Source organism: Ctenocephalides felis, unplaced genomic scaffold (assembly GCF_003426905.1).
Source record: "Ctenocephalides felis isolate EL2017-DRISC unplaced genomic scaffold, ASM342690v1 CF-g0.4_SCAFFOLD_01170, whole genome shotgun sequence".
Classification (NCBI taxonomy): Eukaryota; Metazoa; Arthropoda; class Insecta; order Siphonaptera; family Pulicidae; genus Ctenocephalides; species Ctenocephalides felis.
In genome coordinates this window covers 10,261,785-10,284,508 of record NW_020537324.1, presented here as the reverse complement: position 1 = coordinate 10,284,508, position 22,724 = coordinate 10,261,785, and the positions used below count along the sequence as shown (strand labels likewise).

General features: G+C 27.7%; 1 protein-coding gene across 2 annotated transcripts in view; it reads right to left on the bottom strand.

Moving 5' to 3' along the window:
• LOC113366129 overlaps positions 1 to 22,724 on the bottom strand; it is a 62,851-nt gene that overhangs the window by 5,542 nt on the left and 34,585 nt on the right. Inside the window, exons 1-5 of one of the 2 annotated variants that reach the window (XM_026607683.1) lie at positions 3,846 to 3,931; positions 1,826 to 1,931; positions 1,511 to 1,610; positions 1,269 to 1,383; positions 867 to 1,021 (exon numbers count right to left, since the gene is read on the bottom strand). In XM_026607683.1, coding sequence (XP_026463468.1) covers positions 867 to 1,021; positions 1,269 to 1,383; positions 1,511 to 1,610; positions 1,826 to 1,903 — 448 coding nt within the window. In that variant the 5' untranslated portion in view covers positions 1,904 to 1,931; positions 3,846 to 3,931. Of the gene's footprint in view, positions 1 to 866; positions 1,022 to 1,268; positions 1,384 to 1,510; positions 1,611 to 1,825; positions 1,932 to 3,845; positions 3,932 to 22,724 lie in introns of those variants that run through there. The other variant, XM_026607684.1, reaches the window with a different exon arrangement.

Below are 22,724 nucleotides of genomic sequence, written 5' to 3'. Positions count from 1 at the left end.
AGCTAATTAAGATTTTTTATAAATACCTTAAATAAGTTTCAAATGAACCAGCGATACAATCCCTTTCCTGTGCAATTTGTCTACGAATCTTAGGGCGTTTAGTTTCACCATATATTTTGTAGTCATATTTATAAGTAGTATTAAGATCTATAGGAATTGTCTGAAACTTTTTTACTTCTCTTTTTTGTTCTGTCATTTTTTCACTTTTGCCTTCACTAACAGCGTAAATTTTAATGAATCCCTCTAGTTTAATATTGGATATTGAGAAGTAATTTTGAATTTGCAACTGACGGATTTATGAATTGTAACAAATGAAATATGGGAGGGATTGTTTATATTAAATTCCGGATATTTAATATATAAAGTGACATTTATCGTACTATGATTTCATTCTAAAATTTTGTTATGAGCGGTATATATGTTGATTTGTTACTGGTACATTTTGCTGATAATTTTTTGTTATTAGTTTGCATCAATTAGAACTATTATTTTATCAGTTATTTTCAAGAATGACTAAGCTAGAATACTGTCCATTCTTCGAAAGATAATTTTCATTTTTATTCTGTACGGTATTAGATGGCAACAACGGTCGCCTTTCTAATTGGAATGTTGCAGCAATGCCCCAAAAAGCTATTTTCACTTAAAAACAATAGTTTCAAGTAAAAACCAAGACCACTTCTGTTTGACATCAAGCTGTACGTGGCAGGTATAGAACCAACAACTTTTGAAATAAAAATCGAAAGCTCTAGCCATCTAACCATCGAAAAGCTCTAACCAGTAAACCCCAGAGGAGCCCAATGACGATTTCGTATATGGCTTTTTTGTAAAAAATCTTTCTTATAAAAAATTGTTTATTATTAGCTTACCTGTTAATCCAACAGGACAGGGATTAGGTGGATTACAATAAGCGGGCAGATTATCCGTTTTTACTTGCTGATGATTCATTGCACTTCCATCTGGTTTGAGCCTTTGTTGGCCTTCACCAGCGCCTCCACTTACGTACTGCTGACCCCATAGAGGACTAGTAAAAAAAGTTAATATTATATACATTATATAGCTTATTAACAAATTATACAATGTAAAATATGATATTATGGCAAAGCAATATCAATATTAGATATAACAGTATTTTCTTGTGATCAGACTTGAAAATGGAATCATATCATACGTCCGCATATATATTTAAGACAAAAGGGAAAACTAATGTTAATGCTGTTAAAGAATTGCTCAACTATTTACTACTATCGATAATCTTACAAGTTGGTTACCTATGCTGGAGATATTCCTGATCTCTGAGGCTAGGATGTAACTGGCCTTCATCGAATATGGAATCATATTCCGAATCCGATTCTAGAGCTTTTTGAGATCGTGGAATTGCGGGTACTAAAAAGAAAGAAATGTTAACCAAACGATACATAAATTAATTAAGATAAATATTTTCATTAGGTTAATTTTGAATCTATGCATGATATAATTTTATAATATCAAAAATTAATAAAATATAAATTACCTGGGAAGTCTACTCCCAGATCTGAGTATTCGCCACCACTTTCAATATCGGCTACTCGATGCATCCGTGACACCACTGCTCTTATGGCATCGTCTAATTCCTATAATTACAATAAAAAATTCTATAAATATTAATATAATAATGTAATTGTAATATTATATCATACATTATTTTTAGTGCTTATATTATCATATGAATAAAGTGAATCTATAGTTACAGGAGTAAAAACAAACTACTTGAAGAATATAATAATGGTGATATTACGAATGATAAAAAATATTATTATTGTTGTTGTAACAAAAAAAAAATTCTTACTTGCACTGATGTTAAATATGCATGAGTATTTGTTGTCCAAATAGACACTAACAGAATTACTGAAATTCCGAAAGTCATCGTGTAATCGCTTGCCAGTGGAGATTACCTGCAAAATAATTGGAAATAATTTTGAAAATATATTATATATAAATTAAATCAGATAGTTTTTCCAATAAACTAGAAATTAAATTAAATCCATTACTTGTATTGAAATAATTAAATTAATTTTGAAGTTTAAACATTTTATACATGGCTAAGTTATAAATATACAAAATTGCAGTCATAAAATAAAAGCTTTTGATATTAAAATTTAAATTACATATGGAGCTTACTCTAATATAAATATCAGTTGAATTATTTGATCGACATATGGAACCAACTGAAATCACCGACGTCATGACTGTTGTAATAAAATGAAACCTATATTAATGATATATGACAGTAAAATAAATACGTTTATATTATCAGTACTCGAATTAATGACGATAAAAGCTATAAAATATTAATATTGCGTGGGTTACTAAAGCATGCAATTTATCGATGCCAAAATGTAATATGATACGTGGGATATATATATATATATATATATATATATATATATATAATTTGGAAATATGAACAAACAACACTCTTTTTTGCACTAATTTATTAAATAATAATTTTCACAGACGTTTCGAGACTAGGTTTGTCTCATCATCAGTGTGTTATAATTTAAAATATGGAAACCTAAATTAGCATTATGTGTTATGCATTACAAGTCGCTCGGTATACTCAGACTTGTAATGAATAACACATAATGCTAATTTAGGTTTCCATATTTTAAATTTTAAATTATAACACACTGATGATGAGACAAACCCAGTCTCGAAACGTTTGTGAAAATTATTATTTAATAAATTAGTGCAAAAAAGAGTGTTGTTTGTTCATATTTCTAAATTAATATCTATTATCCACTCAGAATACATTTGTTATATATAAATATAACTATATAATAATATAATATATATATATATATATATATATATATGTATGTATGTATATATAAATATATTATATATATATATATATATATATATATATATATGTATGTATATATAAATATATTTATATATATATATATATATATATATATGTATATATAAATATATTTATATATATATATATATATATGTGTGTATGTGTGTGTGTGTGAAAAAGAATGTCTTTATCAAAATAGTATACGTTTCGAATCATGATTTGACCCATCTTCAGTACATACAAATAATTCATATGCAAGAAGTTACTGAGAAGCATTAATTATTATAAACATATTTATATATTAATACATACATATTTATAAAATGAAAAAAATATTATTAAAACAAAGGGAATGAAATAAAGAAAAAAGATTTCTAAAGATACGGTTTTGTAATCATCATATTATTATATATTATTTTTAAATCGACATGTATTATTTGGAAAATCACACAAATATTTATAACAATAATAAAATAAAAATTAATAGTGACAAGCAAAACTGTTGGAAATTGTTAAATAATGTAATTTATCTGAAGTAATTTCAAGCACATAAACTTTTGCGATTATACTACTTGCTACGTGTCATAAAATTTGTAATGCCATACTGGAGAGTCAAACAGATGGTTGAAGTTGAAAAGCTCAACCGTGCCTAAGGTTTTACAAATCATCAAGTGGTAAATTCGTGCAAAGCTTACAAGCAAAATTTGAACTTACTCATCATACACAACAAAAACAATTTTAATTACATCTACCGATTGTCAATGAAACAACTGCGTAGTTAACTTACAGCCGGCAAATCGATTAACTCTGATTGCATGCGCACTTAACGACAGCGCAATGACATACAAACACAAACTACTTCTAAACAACTATAATATATAAACCTCTCTTTACGACAACAACTAGTTGATAGAAACAACAAATGCTGAAATAATCACTCGAATCTCTTTAAAATTGCTTTAAAAAGACGCCAAATGTTTCTTTTTATCTATTGTTTACTAACTGTGTACTAACTCCCAGCGCAGGCGAGTGTGTTTGAGGCTTTGGCACGGTGTTAGAGTACAAGTACTCACCACTGGAAAGACGATGACACGACTAACGGCAGATCGGACGAGCGGGAGCGTGCTCCGGAGCAATATGGCCGCGGGAGAGAGGCTATCGATCCGCGCCGACCCGGAGTGGAAGGCGGGCTGCCGCGTCACCACGGAACGGAGCTTGCGCTGTGCTAGCGCCGGCCACGTAGTCGGAACTTCATGGCGTTGGCCAGAGGTGTCCAAGATCGGGTCTTTGGGAAGAAATAGAGCTTTTACTTACGTTTATTTAATAATCGATTGGTTTAATTTATATCTGCTATCAGCGTCCAAGATCGGGTCTTTGGAAAAAAAGAGTTTTTACTTACGTTTCTTTAATAATCGATTAGTTTAATTTATATATGCTATTAGCTAAAATCAGACATTAACTGGTCAATAAGATATAAAAGTCTACACTAAAGCAGAGATTTGGTAAAGGTAAAGTATCAGGTAAAGGTAAAGTTAAAGAACCAGCTAAAGGAAAAAGTGAAAGACTTGGTAATGGTGGAGGTAGAGGACCAGATAAAGGTAAAAGTAAAGAAACAGGTAAAGGTAAAGGTAAAGGACAAGGTAAAAGTGAAGGACTAGTTAAAGGTAAAGGCAGAGGACAAGGTGAAGGTAAAGAAGCAGAAAATGTAAAGGACCATGTGAAGGGAAAGAAGAAGAATTAGGATAACTTTGCAATGGTTTCGAAACAAACAAAATCATAATAGAACCGTGAAATAGGCCTATTGGGAAAACCACAAAAAAACGCCCTAAGCAAACTAAGGTGTTTAAACGTACTTTTCGAAGTGATATATCTTTAAAACGGTGGCTTTGATAAAAAAATATTATGCTCTACAATTTGTCTGATAATAATTTTTCGATAAAACTTACCATTCAGCTGAAAACTGCGATATTTTTTTACTTTGACCTTATGCCAATTTTTTGCACCGGAACAAAGAGGATTTTTAAGATTTCTTTTTTAATTGTATTTTAAGCAATTTTACCAAGTTACAGCCCATTATAAATTATTGTAACCTTCAACCTCATTTTAGGTCTAAATTGGCCAGGCTAATATACTCATTTAATAATTATAAAATTGAATAAAACAATGACGATAAAAGCTATATACATTATATAACTTAATCCAATCACGGAATGCATGTTTGAAAATAGCAAAAAAATAAGTCTTTAATCTTCTAGTTAGTGTTTAAAAATAATGCTTTTTTTGACTATATTTAATTGAAACTTTTAGTTGCAAAATTCAAAAATATCACACATATATGAAAATATAGGCATTTGCCATGGCCGATCACAGACAATAACTTCATTTATCTCTTCTATTTAGAAAAGCATTTCGAGTGGAGTTAACAAAGATTTAATTCGAGAACTTTTTATTAAACACCTGAGCCACAATATTCAACAGACAAACTTAAACAAAAATAACAAACACTAATAAATCTTTGATGTATCCATACAAATGCTAGTTCACATGATGCACTTGATCACCCTGAAACGAAAATTTTAAATTGAATTTTTAGGACCTAATTTCATAATATATTTTTGCAAGAAATTAATATTTGAATATTGGAATTTGAAACTTGATTTTAATATTTATTACGTTAATAGTCACGATAATATCAGTAAAATTTTCACATAGGCCATGGAAATATTATTGCATAAATACGTTAAAAAAGCTTCAATAAATAATAATGAATTAAAGAAAACAAAAATTTGACTAAATTCCTGAAAAAATACTATTTTTTATGTCACACATATATGATTGACAAACTGAACAAGTGCTAATTATCTATAAACAATTCTGAAGAAAATTAAACAAAATTTTAAAATATGTTAGAAAGCTGAAAAAACATATAGATCCTAAAATATTTGATAAATTAATCAGTAATTCTGATTTAAAAAAAAAACTCAATTAAAAATGATGTATTTATATTGCATTCTTAAATAGTATTTGTTAATTTAAAATCATATTGAAGTTTTTAGCATACACCCCCGTCCCGTCCCGGATTAGCATAACTAAAAATTACCATCCCGGTTTTGACATAAAAATGTGGTCACTTTACTATTATCTGAAGCGTTTATATATTAATACAAAGTTTTACCTCCAACATATCTTGCCCATATAAATTTCATTTTATCTATGACCACCACTGCGACAGTATTTTATTGATTGGTGTGGAATTTTCGCGGCGCTTTATTAAAACGCTGCCGCCATGTGACGTGAATTGTTTTGTCACATCAAGGACCTGTGGCATGCGGCGCCCGAGCCGGCACTCCGGCACGTATTCATGACTTATTTTAATGCCTCCGAGAGAAATATCGGGGGTAACACCAATTTGCACTTTTTGGCACTGACGTCTAGGTGACGACTTTATTAATTGCTTTTTATAAGATGATGAGAACTCTCATTTAGAAGAACGCGATGCTGAAATAGCAGAATAATTAAGTTCATGTTCAGAGAAATTAGGACTAACTTCTTGTGGTACTAAAATTTATTAAAAAAAAAATCAGAATTGTAACAAAAAGATTTTTGGAAATTTTAATTTTTTCTAAAAATAAACTGACTTTTTTGGAAAATTAGATTTTTTTTACACTTTGAAATTTTTTGGAAATTTTGAACTTTTTTTCAAAGCTTTATAATAAATTTCCATTTTTAGCACTTTTCGCCGCGGATCTTTGGAATGGCAGGACCTGCCTTTGCCAAAAACTAATCACCACGTGTCCTTGTTAATAGGAATCGAATGTATTTTGAATCATTCAAATCAGTTGATCCGTGTTCTCGAAATCGTCGACGATGAATTGTATCCGCACATACATACACACACGCGCATATACGCTCACACATATGCATCCACTTTTCCTAAGGTGTGTCAAAATGTTCAGAAACCTTTGAAAATATATAAAAATATTCTTTTTCGATTTTTTGCGATTACTATAACTTACCGTATGGGAAGTTATAAATTGTTATTTAGTATAATATTATATAAAATAACCTTAAAAATTTAAATTCGCAAAAATGGCTACTGTATCTAGAGGTTTATAAATAAACAAAAAAAAAATTTGTATAAACAAAATTAATTTTTCAGTACAGGAAAGGCCAAATAAATATATGAAAAATATATAAAAAACTTACACTTATATGCTCATATTTATTATAATGTTTTAGTTTTAGTTAGTTATATACCACTAATAAAATTGTAAACATTAGTTAGTTTTATAAGATTTTTTATTTCATTTCAATTTTGGATACATTTTATAGACATTGTGACTTACAAACTATGCACATCTATCGAAATGATAATAATACATTAATTTAAATTATGTTTGTATATTCTATACGCATTACACTTATATATATATATATATTCAAAATTCCAAAATAATAAACTGAACTAAATAATAAATAAACCAACTAATAAATAAACTAAATTTGAATATTGGTAAAAAATATCAACAAAGAACCAACACTAATTGTAAACATATATACACAAAAATTTCAAGTTTAATGAAGTACTATTATATTATATAGTTATTGAATGAAGTACTATTATATTATATATTATATATTTTTTCCAAATATTTTCAAAAGACAATGAATTAAAAATTCATGTATCATTTCATTATATTATTGACTATTACTATCAATGTATTTATAAAAAATATCACCATGTCAATTATTCTTTGATCTTGCGAGAATATTCAATTTGTGATGATATATTCAGTGCCCTGTCAAATAAAATAGCGTTGACCCGTTTTAGTACTCATAAATAACTTAAATCTTCTAAATATATCATTCAATATATGCCAGAAATAAATCTGTCACAATTTAGTTCACCACGTTTATCACCCTTGACAGGTTGTTTAACTATGAAGGGATGGAGGGATGAAATATTCATGGTTAGTAATAAACAACTTTTATTGTTGCTTATATTGATTGTGTTGATTAAAATATTAATTACATATATGGTTTATAAAGTGAGTTATAATAAATCAACAAAGAATAATTTGAATTATTTGTCTGTTGGAATCCGAGATTCAAACCGAAAGCTTTTGGAAGCTCGAATATAGTTGTAGGTGCCAGTAGTATTTAGCGGTATTTACTATCGAATTTGGTTAAGGGTTGGAAGAAAATATTATTACAAAATCGTTTACATTTGCTGGTATACTCAAAAACTATTATCAGAAACGACTTCTGATCAAACGAAAAAATTAAGTATGAAATTCACTGCAAGATTTTGAAATAATTTAAATTATTATTAAAATTTTATTAAAATTTATAATAAAAATTAACGTATTTATTACATATACATTTTTTCAAATACGTTTTTTTTAAATTTATGTTAACAACGTGGTTTCCAAACTGTGGGACGTACCCCCTCGACATGGCGGATCCTAGGATATTTTTGGAAATAAACCCAAAATATTAAATAAATAATTATTTTTCATTTTATTTTTACATAATATTATATATTCATTTGTAATAAATAAATTATAATATATGTTGAGTTAATATATATGCAACATTTTTTTAAAAGAAAGCTTGCGTGTGGCTGCGTGGTGTTAAATTTAGAAACTACTGGGTTAATATATTATATTTATAAATTTCCCTCCTCTATTAATAAAATTAACTGGTATTCATATTGATATTTTCTTTTTGTAATAATTGGTATACAATTTTATAAAATAAGTTAAAGATATCCAGTAAAATAAAATCAAGTTGCATATTGTATGATATATCAACGAAAAGTTTAAAACAAATTTATAGATACAATTTTTTAAAAGTGGTAACACATTTTTTATTTTTTTTTATGTGGCAATATAAGTGAATGGCACAACTATTATTGAAAAAAAATTTGATATGCTTTCTATTTTGTACTAATTTATCAACAATCAATCCTCTCATGCAAAGTCAACATCCTTCCATAAGTAAATTTGTTCAGCAGTTCATTTACTGATCGATCACAAATACAATTACATAACTCTACACGTCATATTATTTATTATTAATTATACTAGATTATCTTTGAGCAAGTTATTTATATACGACAAATGACGTATTCCTATATACAGAAGAAAAAAGTAATTGAAATGTAATCGATATCTTTCTTTGAGCTTGTTTGATGGGGTTAAATTTATACTCACAATACATTAATTCTATTTATATGACACGCGTATGATGATATATGGAATCGGTGGAAAATAGATATAAAGGTTTTAAGTAAAATGAATATAAACATAGATAACCAAAAAGAAATAAAATTTTATATTTAATCATTTTTTTAGGTTCACTCAATTCTATTTATTATATATATGATGCGCGCATATGAATATATGTTGTACAAAATTTATTATTTTGAAAATTTAGTGTTATATTAAAACTACTTCAAAGTTTCATTTATCAATTTATCTAGATGCATAATTCTTTGTCATTGGGAATAGAAAATGTTTTATAAAACTAAACTTACAATATATGTTTAAAAATTTAGTTAAATATCACGATTAAAGTTAGTATGGAAGACTTGGTTATGTGACACTAATTATATTTATTCTTTTATCTGTTATCATAGATAGTTCCAAATTTTAGAGATAGTTCTAAATTTTAGAGATTGTTCTAAATATTAGACATAGTTCTAAATTTCAGACATAGTTCTAAATTTTAGAGATTGCTCTGAATTTCAGAGATTTGTCTAAATTTTAGAGCTTGTTATAGATTTATTCATAGTTCTAAATTTTAGTCATTGTTCTAAATTGTAGACATGGTTCTGAATTTCAGTCATAGTTCTAAATTTTAGCTGTAATTCTAAATTTTATACAAAGTTCTAAGCTTTAGACATCATTCTAAATTTCAGACATATTTCAAAATTTTCAAACTTGTTCCCGATTTTAGGCATAGTTCTAAATTCTAGAGTGTTATAAATCTTATACATAGTTTTAAATTTTGGAGATTGTTCTAAATTTTAAAAATCATTCTAAATTTTGAAGATGGTTTGGAATATTAGAGACACTAGTTCTAAATCATTATTTATTTTTATTTATTTATTTATTTTTTAAAAACATAGCCCACATAATAGTTGTAAGAGGGCTTGAAAATACCATCTCATACATATAAAATGGATAAAACACAATATAGTATAATACAAAATGCACTTAAAAATACAAAATAGCATACTACGGAATGTAACAATTTAATTAAAATACATAGGCTAAGAAAAAATAATAAAATTTATTTGAAAACAAATATAAAGGTTAACTTGATCAGATGGAGATTATTTAAGGTAGTGCAGTGTTATAAATATCAACATATTATTATATATTTATAATTTCGAAACTGTAATCAAGAACTTTCTTAATCTCAGTGATAAATTAATGTTTTTAAATATTCTTAAAATAACACATTACAAAATGGACAGTCCGAAAATTTTTGATGGCAATTTGCCATCTTCCGACGGAACGATTTAGAAGTTCAAGGCTCAAATGGGCTTGATGGAGAATTTTAATACATACTCTATAAAGCCACCCACGAAGAAATGCATGAATTGCTTTATATAAATTTCATTATGAAAGATATGCTGTTTGGCACATACCAAATATAAAACATAAGAATAAAAGATATAATACACATTTTATCATGCTGTATAGCAATAACTTAAGTCATAGCGCTACTATTTGCATATTTTAGTAATATAATTATTATAATAAAATAAAATAATCAACACGTCGCCTTACCAATATGAATCGAATGGTTTTTGAAATATTTAAATCGCTTCATCCGTGTTCCAGAAATCGTCGACGAAAATTTGTATCCGCACACACACACATACATCCATTTCTTCTAAGGTATGTCAAAATGTTCAGAAACCTTTGAAACGTAAAGATATATGAATATTTTTATTTTCGATTTTTTTTGAGATTACTGTAACTTGCCCTACGGGAAGTTAATAAAAATAAAAATAACATAGGACAAAAATTTAGTTAAGATTTCTACGTATGAAAAGCGAAATCGCAACGTCATAGTAGAATGATCTTTGTAATTACCTTCCCAAAAGAGAATACGAATTTATTAACCGGAGAAATTATTGTATATAAGTTTATTATCTGTGCCTTTAAAACAGCACAAATTCTAATAAATCTACATCATTTGTGTCATTTTTTTCCTCTTTCCCAATCTAGGAAAATTTTGTTTCGTTCCCCGTGGACTTGTTGCTGATGAAGACGTGTGACGCGCGTAATGTTATTAGTTCCTGTCCCAAATACATTGACAAATCATTACTGAATTAATTAGTATCGATCCGTCTTTCTGACGTAATAGATGATGGCATTTTTGCGATAAGTTACGTTTACCGACGGAAAAAATGTCGGTACATAAATCGGGTTAGAGCTGCGCCATGTAATAGATTGATACTACATCAAACTTAATGGTGATAATTGATGGAGTGTGATGGATATTGAGAATGAAATTATACAAAAAATATAAAATTTGTTGCTATGATTAAATATACTTATATATATATATATATATATATATATATATATATATATATATGAGTAAGTTCTTCAAGTGCATACATCAAATAAAAGGCAAAGATTTAGAAGTTAATCTTTAATTTTTCCAAACGTTTCGACATAGTATTTTATGTCATCATCAGTGGATCTACAGAATGAATATTGAAAAATTAATATAAACTAGGAAAAAATGACTGAAATTGGAAAAAGAACTATAGATATAAGTAATATAATTATAACAATAACAATTATACTTAACAGATAGATAAACAAGAGAAATGAAAAGTAAAAAGAAATATATACAAACATACAAAAGCGTAATATATTTATATACATAAATATACACACAAACAAACATATATGATATACATGTACAAACACGTACACATATACAGATATACATACGAATAATACGTATATATAAATATATACATACGGACATGTACATATGTATATATAAACATATATACATACATACACATACACATATACACATATACATACATATATATATATATATATATATATACATATACATACATATGCAATACAGACACATACACATATATAGACAACGAAGCTAACTTACATAAATATGGTCTTACATCTGTAGCTAGCGCAAGGCACATAATTTTGCACACATTTTAATATATACACTAACTTTGATCAGCAAATCAATTAAATTGAATCTTCGTATTTTATATCAATTTGAATATTAAATCTAGATATTAAGCAAACTCAAAAATAACTAATTGTCTTCTTCATCATGTGTAGAGTTTCTATCGTCCAAGCCATACTTTTTATAAAAAACATAATTCATAGTCAAATTAATAGCGATTTATCAATTCCAGTAATAAATATACATACACAGCAAAATAGAAAACCTTTTGATATTTTAATAGATCTATTTACAGAATGTTTAATGTACATATATATAATTTAGATAACTTCATAGATAATGTAAAAAATCATAATTATAGTTACACAAAAGCATTCAGAATAGATTTAATTCATTTACCTATCTAAGGGTTTTTCTCAAAGGGCAGTTCAATTTTTGTCAACATTTCTTCAATTTTCTCAGGTATATTTTCATCCATTTCCGGATGTTTTTATCGCATAATATTTACAAAAACATTACTTTTCAAGTGGTGATTCAAAATACATTTTCTGCTTTGTTCGAATCTATTTTTAGCTCAAAAATGGTTTCTATAACCCTACAAAGATTTGCTAAACCCACGCTTTCTCTCAGCTCAACGTTATTGCAGAAGAACAGTGATTTATTTCGCACCTTGTGAAAGTAGAAAAATCATTATGGTGCCGAGTAATTTCTTCATTCTCAGTTCACAAAAATAGCAAATACACTACTATAAGATGTTGTTCAAAAATTATATATATATAATATAAACTTGTGCATTCCAAAACCATTTCCTCTGTAATGATGTAATATAAAACTGAAATGTACTCGAATACTCAACTTGCACTTAAATTTTCTTCATGTTCTTCTGAGCATTGAAAGAATATATAGAATTTCCTTTGGCTCGAGTTGCTGTACAGTAACGTTTACAAATATCATATTTAATTCAAACTAAATGAATAAGAATAAAACTATTCAAATCATGAGTAAAAATTTCAAAAACATTGCATGTATTGTTTATATTGATTTAATAATTTCTGGGATCAATTTTTCAAATATGTGAGAAATGCCTTTCTATCTATTTTAGTTTGCAATGTATGCATCATAGTCGAAAGTCATTATCTTTAGTTATAAGCTCTATATATAGTCATAAACTAATTCCTATACGATTTATAGAGATAGATTTTGAAACATATGTTTCTATTAAAATTGATTGTCTTTGTGCTGTTTGTGTTTGCAGCATGCAATGGGTAATAATTAATATGTTCTCATGCATTTATATATAATTACTTCAGATTACGATTTATATATACACAGAAGTATTTATAACTATACACACACAAATATATATATATATATATATATGTATATATATATACGCGTATATGTGTATAGTTTATGTATGTATACATATGATTGATGGGTGTTGGATTTTTTGGATTCTTGGACAAATTCGTATTTATTTTCTACCTGTTCGAGTTAGACATGTTTCATTTTCAGATTTTGTATGAAGCATTCACCATTTTGACTTTACTATTTGAAATATATAAAACAATTCAAAGTAAAATTTCATAACATTAACAACGTGCAATAGATGATTTCAATGTTTTAAATACGGTTTGCAAAATATCCGCCTAAAATGCTTAAAACTACTTATAAGATTAGATTAGATTACAATTTAATTTAATAGATCCATTGAAAGTCAATTCGTAATATTTATGTAGTAGCTTCAATGTTTTATATTAAGTGCGCTCTTTAATTATCAACTCAAACAAATTGTTTCTATTTTTTCCAAAAAAATCGCGAAAATACACTATGACTCTCTTTATGCTATTATTCATTTTCCTTGCCTTTTAAATAACTATAAATAAAAAAATAGTAATTGTAAAAATGACGTTTTTAGATTTTAATTGTAAAAATATTTTTTAGGTATTTTTTTTTGCCCCAAAAAACACCTTCAAAATAGACCATAACATGTGATTGTTATGGTAACGCTATGTTACGCTACTCTTTTGATGATGCTGCCTGACAAATTTTACTACAAATTAAACACATTTAAAATATCTGTAATTATATTATACATATTGCACAGACACGTTGTGTGTTCTAAAATTGTAGCATATTATTTTCCATTTTAAGGAATTGACAATGTTTGACCTATCACATCACAAAAACAAACTTTGACAAACATTTTGACTATGACATTTTTAAAAACTTAATTTTTTAAAATTAAAAGAGTTGTCGTAGGATCATCATATTTTAGTATGATCTATAAGGCCATAGTATCTATCATCAAAAAAATTCATAATAATCATAGATCGTTGATTACAAGAAATTGCGCCAGCGAATCTTTACTGAAAATGAATCAGGTCGATTCCCAAACAATATCTTTCGAACGGTTTTTGATTTTTTAAAATTGGTTCAGAATTAGAGCTTAAACATAGTGAAATTTTTAGCTTTTCTGGAACTTACAAAGAAACGCCTTAGCCGATCGTCGCTCAAAACTGACAAGCGATACTCCTCATCGAGATACATCGAATGGCTCTTAAATTTTTGAAATCGGTCCAACCGTTTTTAAGAAAACGTAGATTTAAGGCAAAATTTGTTCACACACAAACTTTTTACAAATATGATCTCACTTGATTCAGAATGGTTTGAAACGTCGAGAAAACAAGAAATTAGCGAATCGGATTTTTTTATGAAAACATAAACTGCTCCTTCGAGAAGTTAATAGAATTATATACCAAAAATCTTGTATAACTATCTAAAAATGTGACCATTTAATGTGAACCGTGCACAACTGCCCCAGGCGACGGCGTTCAAAAGAAGAAGAGCAGGGCGGTATCCAGGGGGCGCGCAAAATATCTTGTATGCGGCACCCCCGGTTGGGGGTGGGAATTGCTAGACGGGCGAGTGCGCTATTTTTAGATTGTCCCATTCCTACCCGTTCGTATTGTATCTGCGTTGTCTTCGGCAAAAAATAAGGCTATAGATTTAGAGACTGAACATGTTGCTGAATTAGATTTCAGGACTATATTACAAGTAGAAGATCTACGTATCAAATACGAATTTATTTCGTTCTTTGTGCATGAGGTGAATTAATAAAGGGTTTATAAAGTTTGTGGAACAAACTTTTTCAATTATTTGGTGAGCGATTTGCGTTGTGATTATTATAATTGCTTAAGTTTTTTTGGTACAAAACACTTTTTGATATTTTTCTAAAACCTGTAAGTTTTAATTACAAAAAATATAACCAAATGTAATCTCGTGGCTTAATTCGAGTAAAAATGTTAATATGCGCTGCAATTAGATAAACTATATTATATTATGTGCATAAAAATTCATAGAATAGGTTGGGACACAAAGGTCCAGTTAGACTTTGAGCAACAATATTGTAAAAACCAAACTAATTATATAAAACAAGAAACTATCTGGTTATGTTTAGCAAATCTTCCAGCTATTTCGTCATTGTAAAATAATTTTTTTTGTTATTTTTTTAACAAATTTTTACCTGGTCTTTTTTACCCCATGAACAGAGTAAAATGGGACGACCAAAGGGTGAATAAGTCTATATCTTATTTCGAATTTTGAAGAAAATTTACGAAATAATAACAGCATTATTCAACCAGTGCAAAATAAAATTTCTTTGACGTAACTCTTTCACAGATATAAAATTATATATAACCTTGATCGGATATTTTTTGAGTTGGAATAATTATTTATTTAATTTATCTCATCGGCAAAAATAAGCAACAAATGCAAATTAAAAATTATAAATTTCTTGGGTACAGTTTTTACAGAGATAACATAGTATATAGCTTTGATCTGGTATTTCTTTAGAAATATTCATCAGCAGAGTTGGAATAACTATTTCTTTAATTTATCTCTTGTAAAATTGTTTTTCAAACTCAATTTACTTTTTTATTGTTCATACCTTTGCCAGGGAAAGGGTTCAGTTGATCTTTTTTACCCCACCCACGTGCAAGCTTTTATAGAGGTTATATAAAGAACCTGTTGAAACTAACTTAAAATTAACAATACATATCAAAAAACAAATAAATAAAGTATACTTAAAAATTATATCTAGAAGGTCTTGTTAACTAAACAACAGTGCTCACAACCAAAAAAAACTATCAATGAAAAAAAAATGTAATGGATTTTCAAATATTTGCGTTTATGTCCCGATATCAACTTTGTAGGAATCAAGTTCATAACTGGATATACATCTTTGACCCCCTACTTTCAAATATTGTTAAATAATTCTTAGCTTTTTACTTGTTTTTTTTTTAAATATAGGTGATGGATCTTCTTCCTATATAGCTGTATATAAATAAAATTATAAATATCTCTTTCCACGTTTGTTTAACCATTTACCATATCATTCAAAACTATATTTTTGGCAAGCAAAATTTATCCAACCAATTAATGACATATTATATCAAAGAGATGTTTCTACAAATAATTTCGAAAACTTTGTAATGCAAACGCAAACAAATACTTCCTGACAAAAAATTCCTCTCACAAAAAGTCGCACAAGTGAGCAAAATAAATGTTACATTTTAAATGTCAAAGTTGAGACTACCGCTTTCTTTCTGCGAAAGCTTTTTGTATAATAAATTAAATTTTCCTTGTGCATATAAAGTTTATAATATAAATCATTTATTGGACACACGTTTCGGTTGATACATATTCAAATAGAATAAGTAAATGTGTATCTTTTTTGGTCACTGATGAAATAGAGCACAAAGACATTACAAGATCTCTGAAAACGTATTTTTAATAAATAATTTAGTTTCAAGAATGTTTTTGTATAATAAAAGTTCTAAACAAATTCTATGTCAATTGCATCATCAAAGCATTTGAAAACATTTCAGTAGTTTGCATTGCAGAATTTCTGATGAGAAATTCCTCTCACATAGAAACAAAAGTAGTCACACAAGAGAACAAAATAAATTTTACTTTTCAAATGTCAGAGTTGAGAAGACGAGTTTTTTTGTTAGATACCTTTACATATACTGAACTTTTTTCCATGTGAATACAGGATGTCCCAGAACTCAACATCAAGGCAAAACTGGGATCTTAACCTTCCCGAAAAATTTTGAAAACGAGATATTATTTCAAGTTATTGGGAAATTATGAACTTTTAATTTTTATTAAGTTGTTCATTTAAACTTTAGAATTCTAACCGTGAATAACATTTCTAGAACCAAAGCAAAAAATCAATAACACAATTGTCCCAAGCTTTTAAGAATCAAAACTTCTGTTGAAATATGAATTTAAAATGTACTAAAGTGTGTTGGAAAGTTTCATCAAAAGTTGGCTCATTTAATCAAGATTGTAAAATGGAAAAATTCCTGATAATTTTATTATTGAAAAATTTTGAGTGAAAGAATACAATTTTATATTTTCTCATTTTAATAGGGTCAATGCTATCACCCATCACCCCGTTTTGGCATGACGTTAAGTTCTGGAACACCCTGTGTTTTCGTATATATATATATATATATATATATATATATATATATATATATATATATATATATATATATATATATATATATATATATACACTCAGGGACCAATTAAGATGTTTTAAGTAAATTATAAACATGATCTAATTAGACTCCAGGTAAATTGTTTTCAGTACCTGCGAGATACAAAACATTTTATTGACTGCACATCATAATAATTTGGCATTTGACCTTTAGCAACGCAGACAGAGTGACTTTTAACAACGGACACCTGTGGGTTCACAGTGAAATATTGCCTCAGTAACGTAAAAAATAACAAATATATTCATTCGAGGAAAATGTGTTAGAAAAATGATTTTATAAAAATTCTGCTAAGGATGCTGAAATTATGTAATAAATTGAACTATTAGAAAATGAGATTGAATAAATTAAAAATATTAATTATTATCATAGAAAAATACATATATTCATGTTAAATCATATTTCCTACTTTTTTGAGCTTTTTTTCAGATATATTATACTTAGATTTAATTTTTTTGATTGAAGGGTAATATGAATTATTATCAAATTTAAGACTAATCATGGACTTTAATGGAATAATATAACACCACTATAATGTATATTGAGGTAGAACGAGGCTTGAAGGTTTTTGGTAAAAAGGTCAACCACCGATATCTCCAAAACAAGTAAAATTAAATTTTGTTTAACAACAATATTTCCAATTAGAGGGAAAAAGATGTAAAACCAGCCGTCACCTTAATCCTGATGATGTTGCTATCGGAAGATAAATGGCAATGTTTGAAAATCCATAACAAAGTTTTTTTTGTTGTTAGTTTTTTTGGTTGTGAGCACTGTTGTTTAGTTTAAAAACCTTAATATAATTTTTAAGTATACGTACTTTAATTGTTTAATTATTAATGTATTGTTATTTTTAAATTATATTCAACAGTTTTTTTTTATATAACCTGTATAAAAGCTTACACGCGGTTGGGGTAAAAAGGACTAACTGAACCCTTACCCTGGCAAAGGTATATAAAATAGTAAACAAAAACGTAAATTATGTTGAAAAATGCAATTTTACAAAAGATAAATAAAATAATTTGCTATTGTAACTCTGCTGATAAATATTTCTGACGAAATAAATGTAAAATTTAAGAATAATATGCAATTTTGTTAAATTTTGTTAAAAGTCCCGTAACGCCGGACGGCACCTAAGGCCGGACACTCTATTTAACACGTATTATTTAAGAGAGTATTTTGTAAAATATTTTTTGGTTTATTCATAAATAACGTTAGATGTCCGTCACTCGGACACTTCTCCCTATACCATCATTTCTTACATCGACATATTCCAATATAATTTATCAAAGCTCAAATATTAATTTAAATTATCACATATATTTTGTTGAATTATATTTCCCTCTGCAATGATTTATTACCATCTAATTATATATTAATTATTATTCGCTATTTGTGATTTCAATTACGCCGTTAGATATCATCAAAATTACATATGTGTATCAAACACACGTCAAAACAATAATTATAGTTTCAAAATAGAATATCGATTCATTTTTCTATTCAGCACATTCCATATAAAGTTCGTATTTGAAGACAACACATTGAGTTAAGGAAAATGACCGGAAATAGTGGCAAGCGTTACAGGTGCCTTTTAGAATTCGTTCTAAAAATATCTGCCTCAGGTTTAAGCCAATAATCCAGGTCAAACGTTTGATGGCCGTGGAATTTCTTTGAGAAGTCCGAAAATAATTTCAAGTAATAATTGAACAAAATATTCCTTAATTATAATTCGGAATCAAGTTTAGAAATGCAACGACTTTGAGATATTTTCGTAAAGTTTTGCCCTAATTAGATATATATATATATATATATATATATAAATTATAAATATAATTATTTCCCATGTTTTTATTTGGCTTCCGTGTTGAGTATTTTGTTATTTTTTTCTATCACTGTATATGACATATTTTTATATCGAAGCATCTGCTACAATAAAAATGCTTAACAACAATAAAAAAGTGATTAAATTTGTTATTTTCTCTTTATTCACTTGCCCTCCAATATTTCATTCATGCATTCAATAAGAAATTCAATATTGAAACAAAACGTTTCTAAGATACGTATTATTTATTTTACAACATTTTGAAGTAATTTATCAAAAACAATAAGTTCCATCATCAGCTCATGGGTCATAAAAAATGGTAATTGTTGAAAAACATATGAACTGTTTTTATTGTTCAAAAGTGCGCGAAAATATATAAAAATCGTTTTTTAAATAAATGAATTACATGCAAACAAAATGATAAAATAGCTTATAAAAAACGATATAAATGGAAACAAGTAAAAAAATATTGATAAACTACATTTTGTACATTCGTTCAAATACGATGATTTTTGTTATGTTTTATTATGATTGAAACACGATGATTATTGTTATGATATACAATGTTCCTATTAAGTTGTTAATCACTTGTTAATCAACGAATTTGCTAATTGTCTTTAACTGGATAATTGTAAATACAGCGAGAAAAAAAATAAGAAGAAAATAATAATAATTACAAAGACGTAAGATTATATCAAATTAAATTCAAAATGATTGATTTCAAAATTCTGCATCATAATGCAAGGGATGCTATAGCATTGACGTCCATAAACGCATTGAAAAACTATGTTTTAGTATTTAAATTCAATGTTATATTGATATCAATTTTCGTTGAAACCCCTGGTGGCGTAAAATAGTTGGCTAGTTATTTCGTTAAATAAACATGGGTATCGTATCACACGTATTCAATGTTCTGAACCCCTGATATGTGTTTGATTTTAATCATGTCTAATTATAGAAGTTCTTTTTAAAACATATTAAAAGCACGATGCCTGACCCGCTAACTGGCGATACCTTTGATATCGCGTGTTTGACTTTATTTAGGCTGAGTACATTTTATACTAAAAATGTGCGATTCGCTAAAAATAGAAAGCGGTATAAAACTAAACTGAGACTCTAATATCTTCTATTTTTAAATTTACACGATTTAAACTTTCAATAAAGACTATAATCAGCACCTGGAAATTTATTTAGTAAAAGCTTACGCTGTAATTACAGTTATCGTTGTAAAAATCAACGAGGTGGAAAATCAAATTGTTTATAATTATTATAGGCATATAATTTTGTAACAAGTGCTATAATCTGCAGTAATTGATAGTTGCAAGTATATTGATATACTTGATTTTTTGGGTAAAATTATTATATATTACATGAGATTTTAATTTCTATCATGATTTAGTACTGAAAAAATTAAAAAAAGTAGACCAGAGCTTGAAGATCCGCAAGTTAACATTCCATCACTTTTTCCATATCTCTAAAGCACGTAAAGTCAAGAATTTTTTTAATAATATTTGAAAGTAGAGGAAAATTGATGTATAACCAGCCTTCACCTCGATACTTACGACGTTGCTATCGGGAGATAAACGGCAATGTTTTTTTGGTCTTGAGCACTGTTATTTAGTTAACAAGACCTCAATATAATTTTTATGTGTACGTTATTTAAATGTTTTGGTAGGTGTATTGTTAATTTTAAGTTAGATTCAACAGTTTGTTTTATTATATTTATAAAAGCTCAAACGTGATCGGTGTAAAAAGGACCAACTGAACCTTTATCCTGTCAAAGGTGTAAACAATAATAATTGGTTTTTAGAAAAGTAAATTAAGTGAAGAAAATCAATCTTACAAGATATGAATTAAATAAAGAGTTTTTCCAACTCTTTTAAATATGTCTGACAAAATACCAGATCAGGGTTAAACACATGAATGATGCATGAAACTTATATTTTTGTTAAGCAATTTTACATGAGATAAATTAAATAAATAGTTATTCCAACTGTGCTAATGAATACTTCTAACAAAGTACTAGATCAAGGTTATATACAGTGTTATCTCTGTAAAAATGTACCCATGTCTACATTTAGCATTAGTTGAATAATGTAGCAATTTTTTCGTAAAATCACTTAAGTTAAATATTGTAGCAATTATTTCTTGAACCTTTTTGCCCTTTGGCCATATCATTTTAACGCGCCATTGAGAGTAAAAAGATCCAGGTGACAAATTTTTGAAAAACATCAAAAAAACACATTTCTACAATGATAAATTAGTTGGGAATTTTACAAACATAGTCAGATAGTTGGTTGTTTGGTATGTGTTATGTGTTGCCATATAGTTCATATAGTTGAAAATCATATTGGACCTTTGTGCCTCACCCTTCTCTATAGATATTATTGGTGTATGTCTATGTCTATTATGTAATTTAAAAGGCCTGCCATGTTGTTTCTAAAACCATTTGAAAATATCGCTGACGTGCAATTGCAGTATATTGCGCAAACAAAAAAGCGCGCAGTTTTATGGGGCACGCGATTTGTCTTCGTCTTGTTATTTGCTAAAGTTTTCTTTCTTATGTAAGAGTTTTATATAGTAAGTATTGTTGTTTACGTAAGTGCCTCATGCACTAAGAAACCACCATTTAAATTGCAGGAAATATGAGATATATAGAACGCTTCTAGATATATTCCAATTACAAGAAAAAACCCCTTATAGATATTTAGTTATTAGGAAATTTACTAAATCCTAACTAACTAAATTAACGTATTTTAACCTTATGAAAAAGACGTTTGTTTTTTGCCAGAAAATGGGATTTTCTAATTTATATTTTCATCAGCTTTGAAGTCATTCCAAATTGTTTAACATTAGAATTCAAAAAAAAAACAATGACGATATTTAATATCACATAAAAACCATTAAACACCAGTACGTTTACCCACATATCTTTACTTGTATACAAAAAATATTCAATTATAAAATTTTATCAAAGGAATAAAGGGCCTCTCAAAATTTAAAAAAGGTCACATTATCACAATTGTGGCTAAATCTCAATTAAGGTCATATGCCTATATAGAAAAATGCGTGCATATGCAATGCCATTTACACCTAGTTTAAATAACCCTTTTTGTATTGAAATCAGTTTACAAACTCTTTTACCCATCACAATTTGTACCAACTCAAACTTTCATTACAGAAAGCAATTTCCTACTGCCATCAGTTATTAAACTTTGATTAATTCCTTGTTATTCCTGAAGTTATTTTTAAAAATCGTATAGAAGTTTAGCTGCAGATATCGATTTCTTTGCAATAT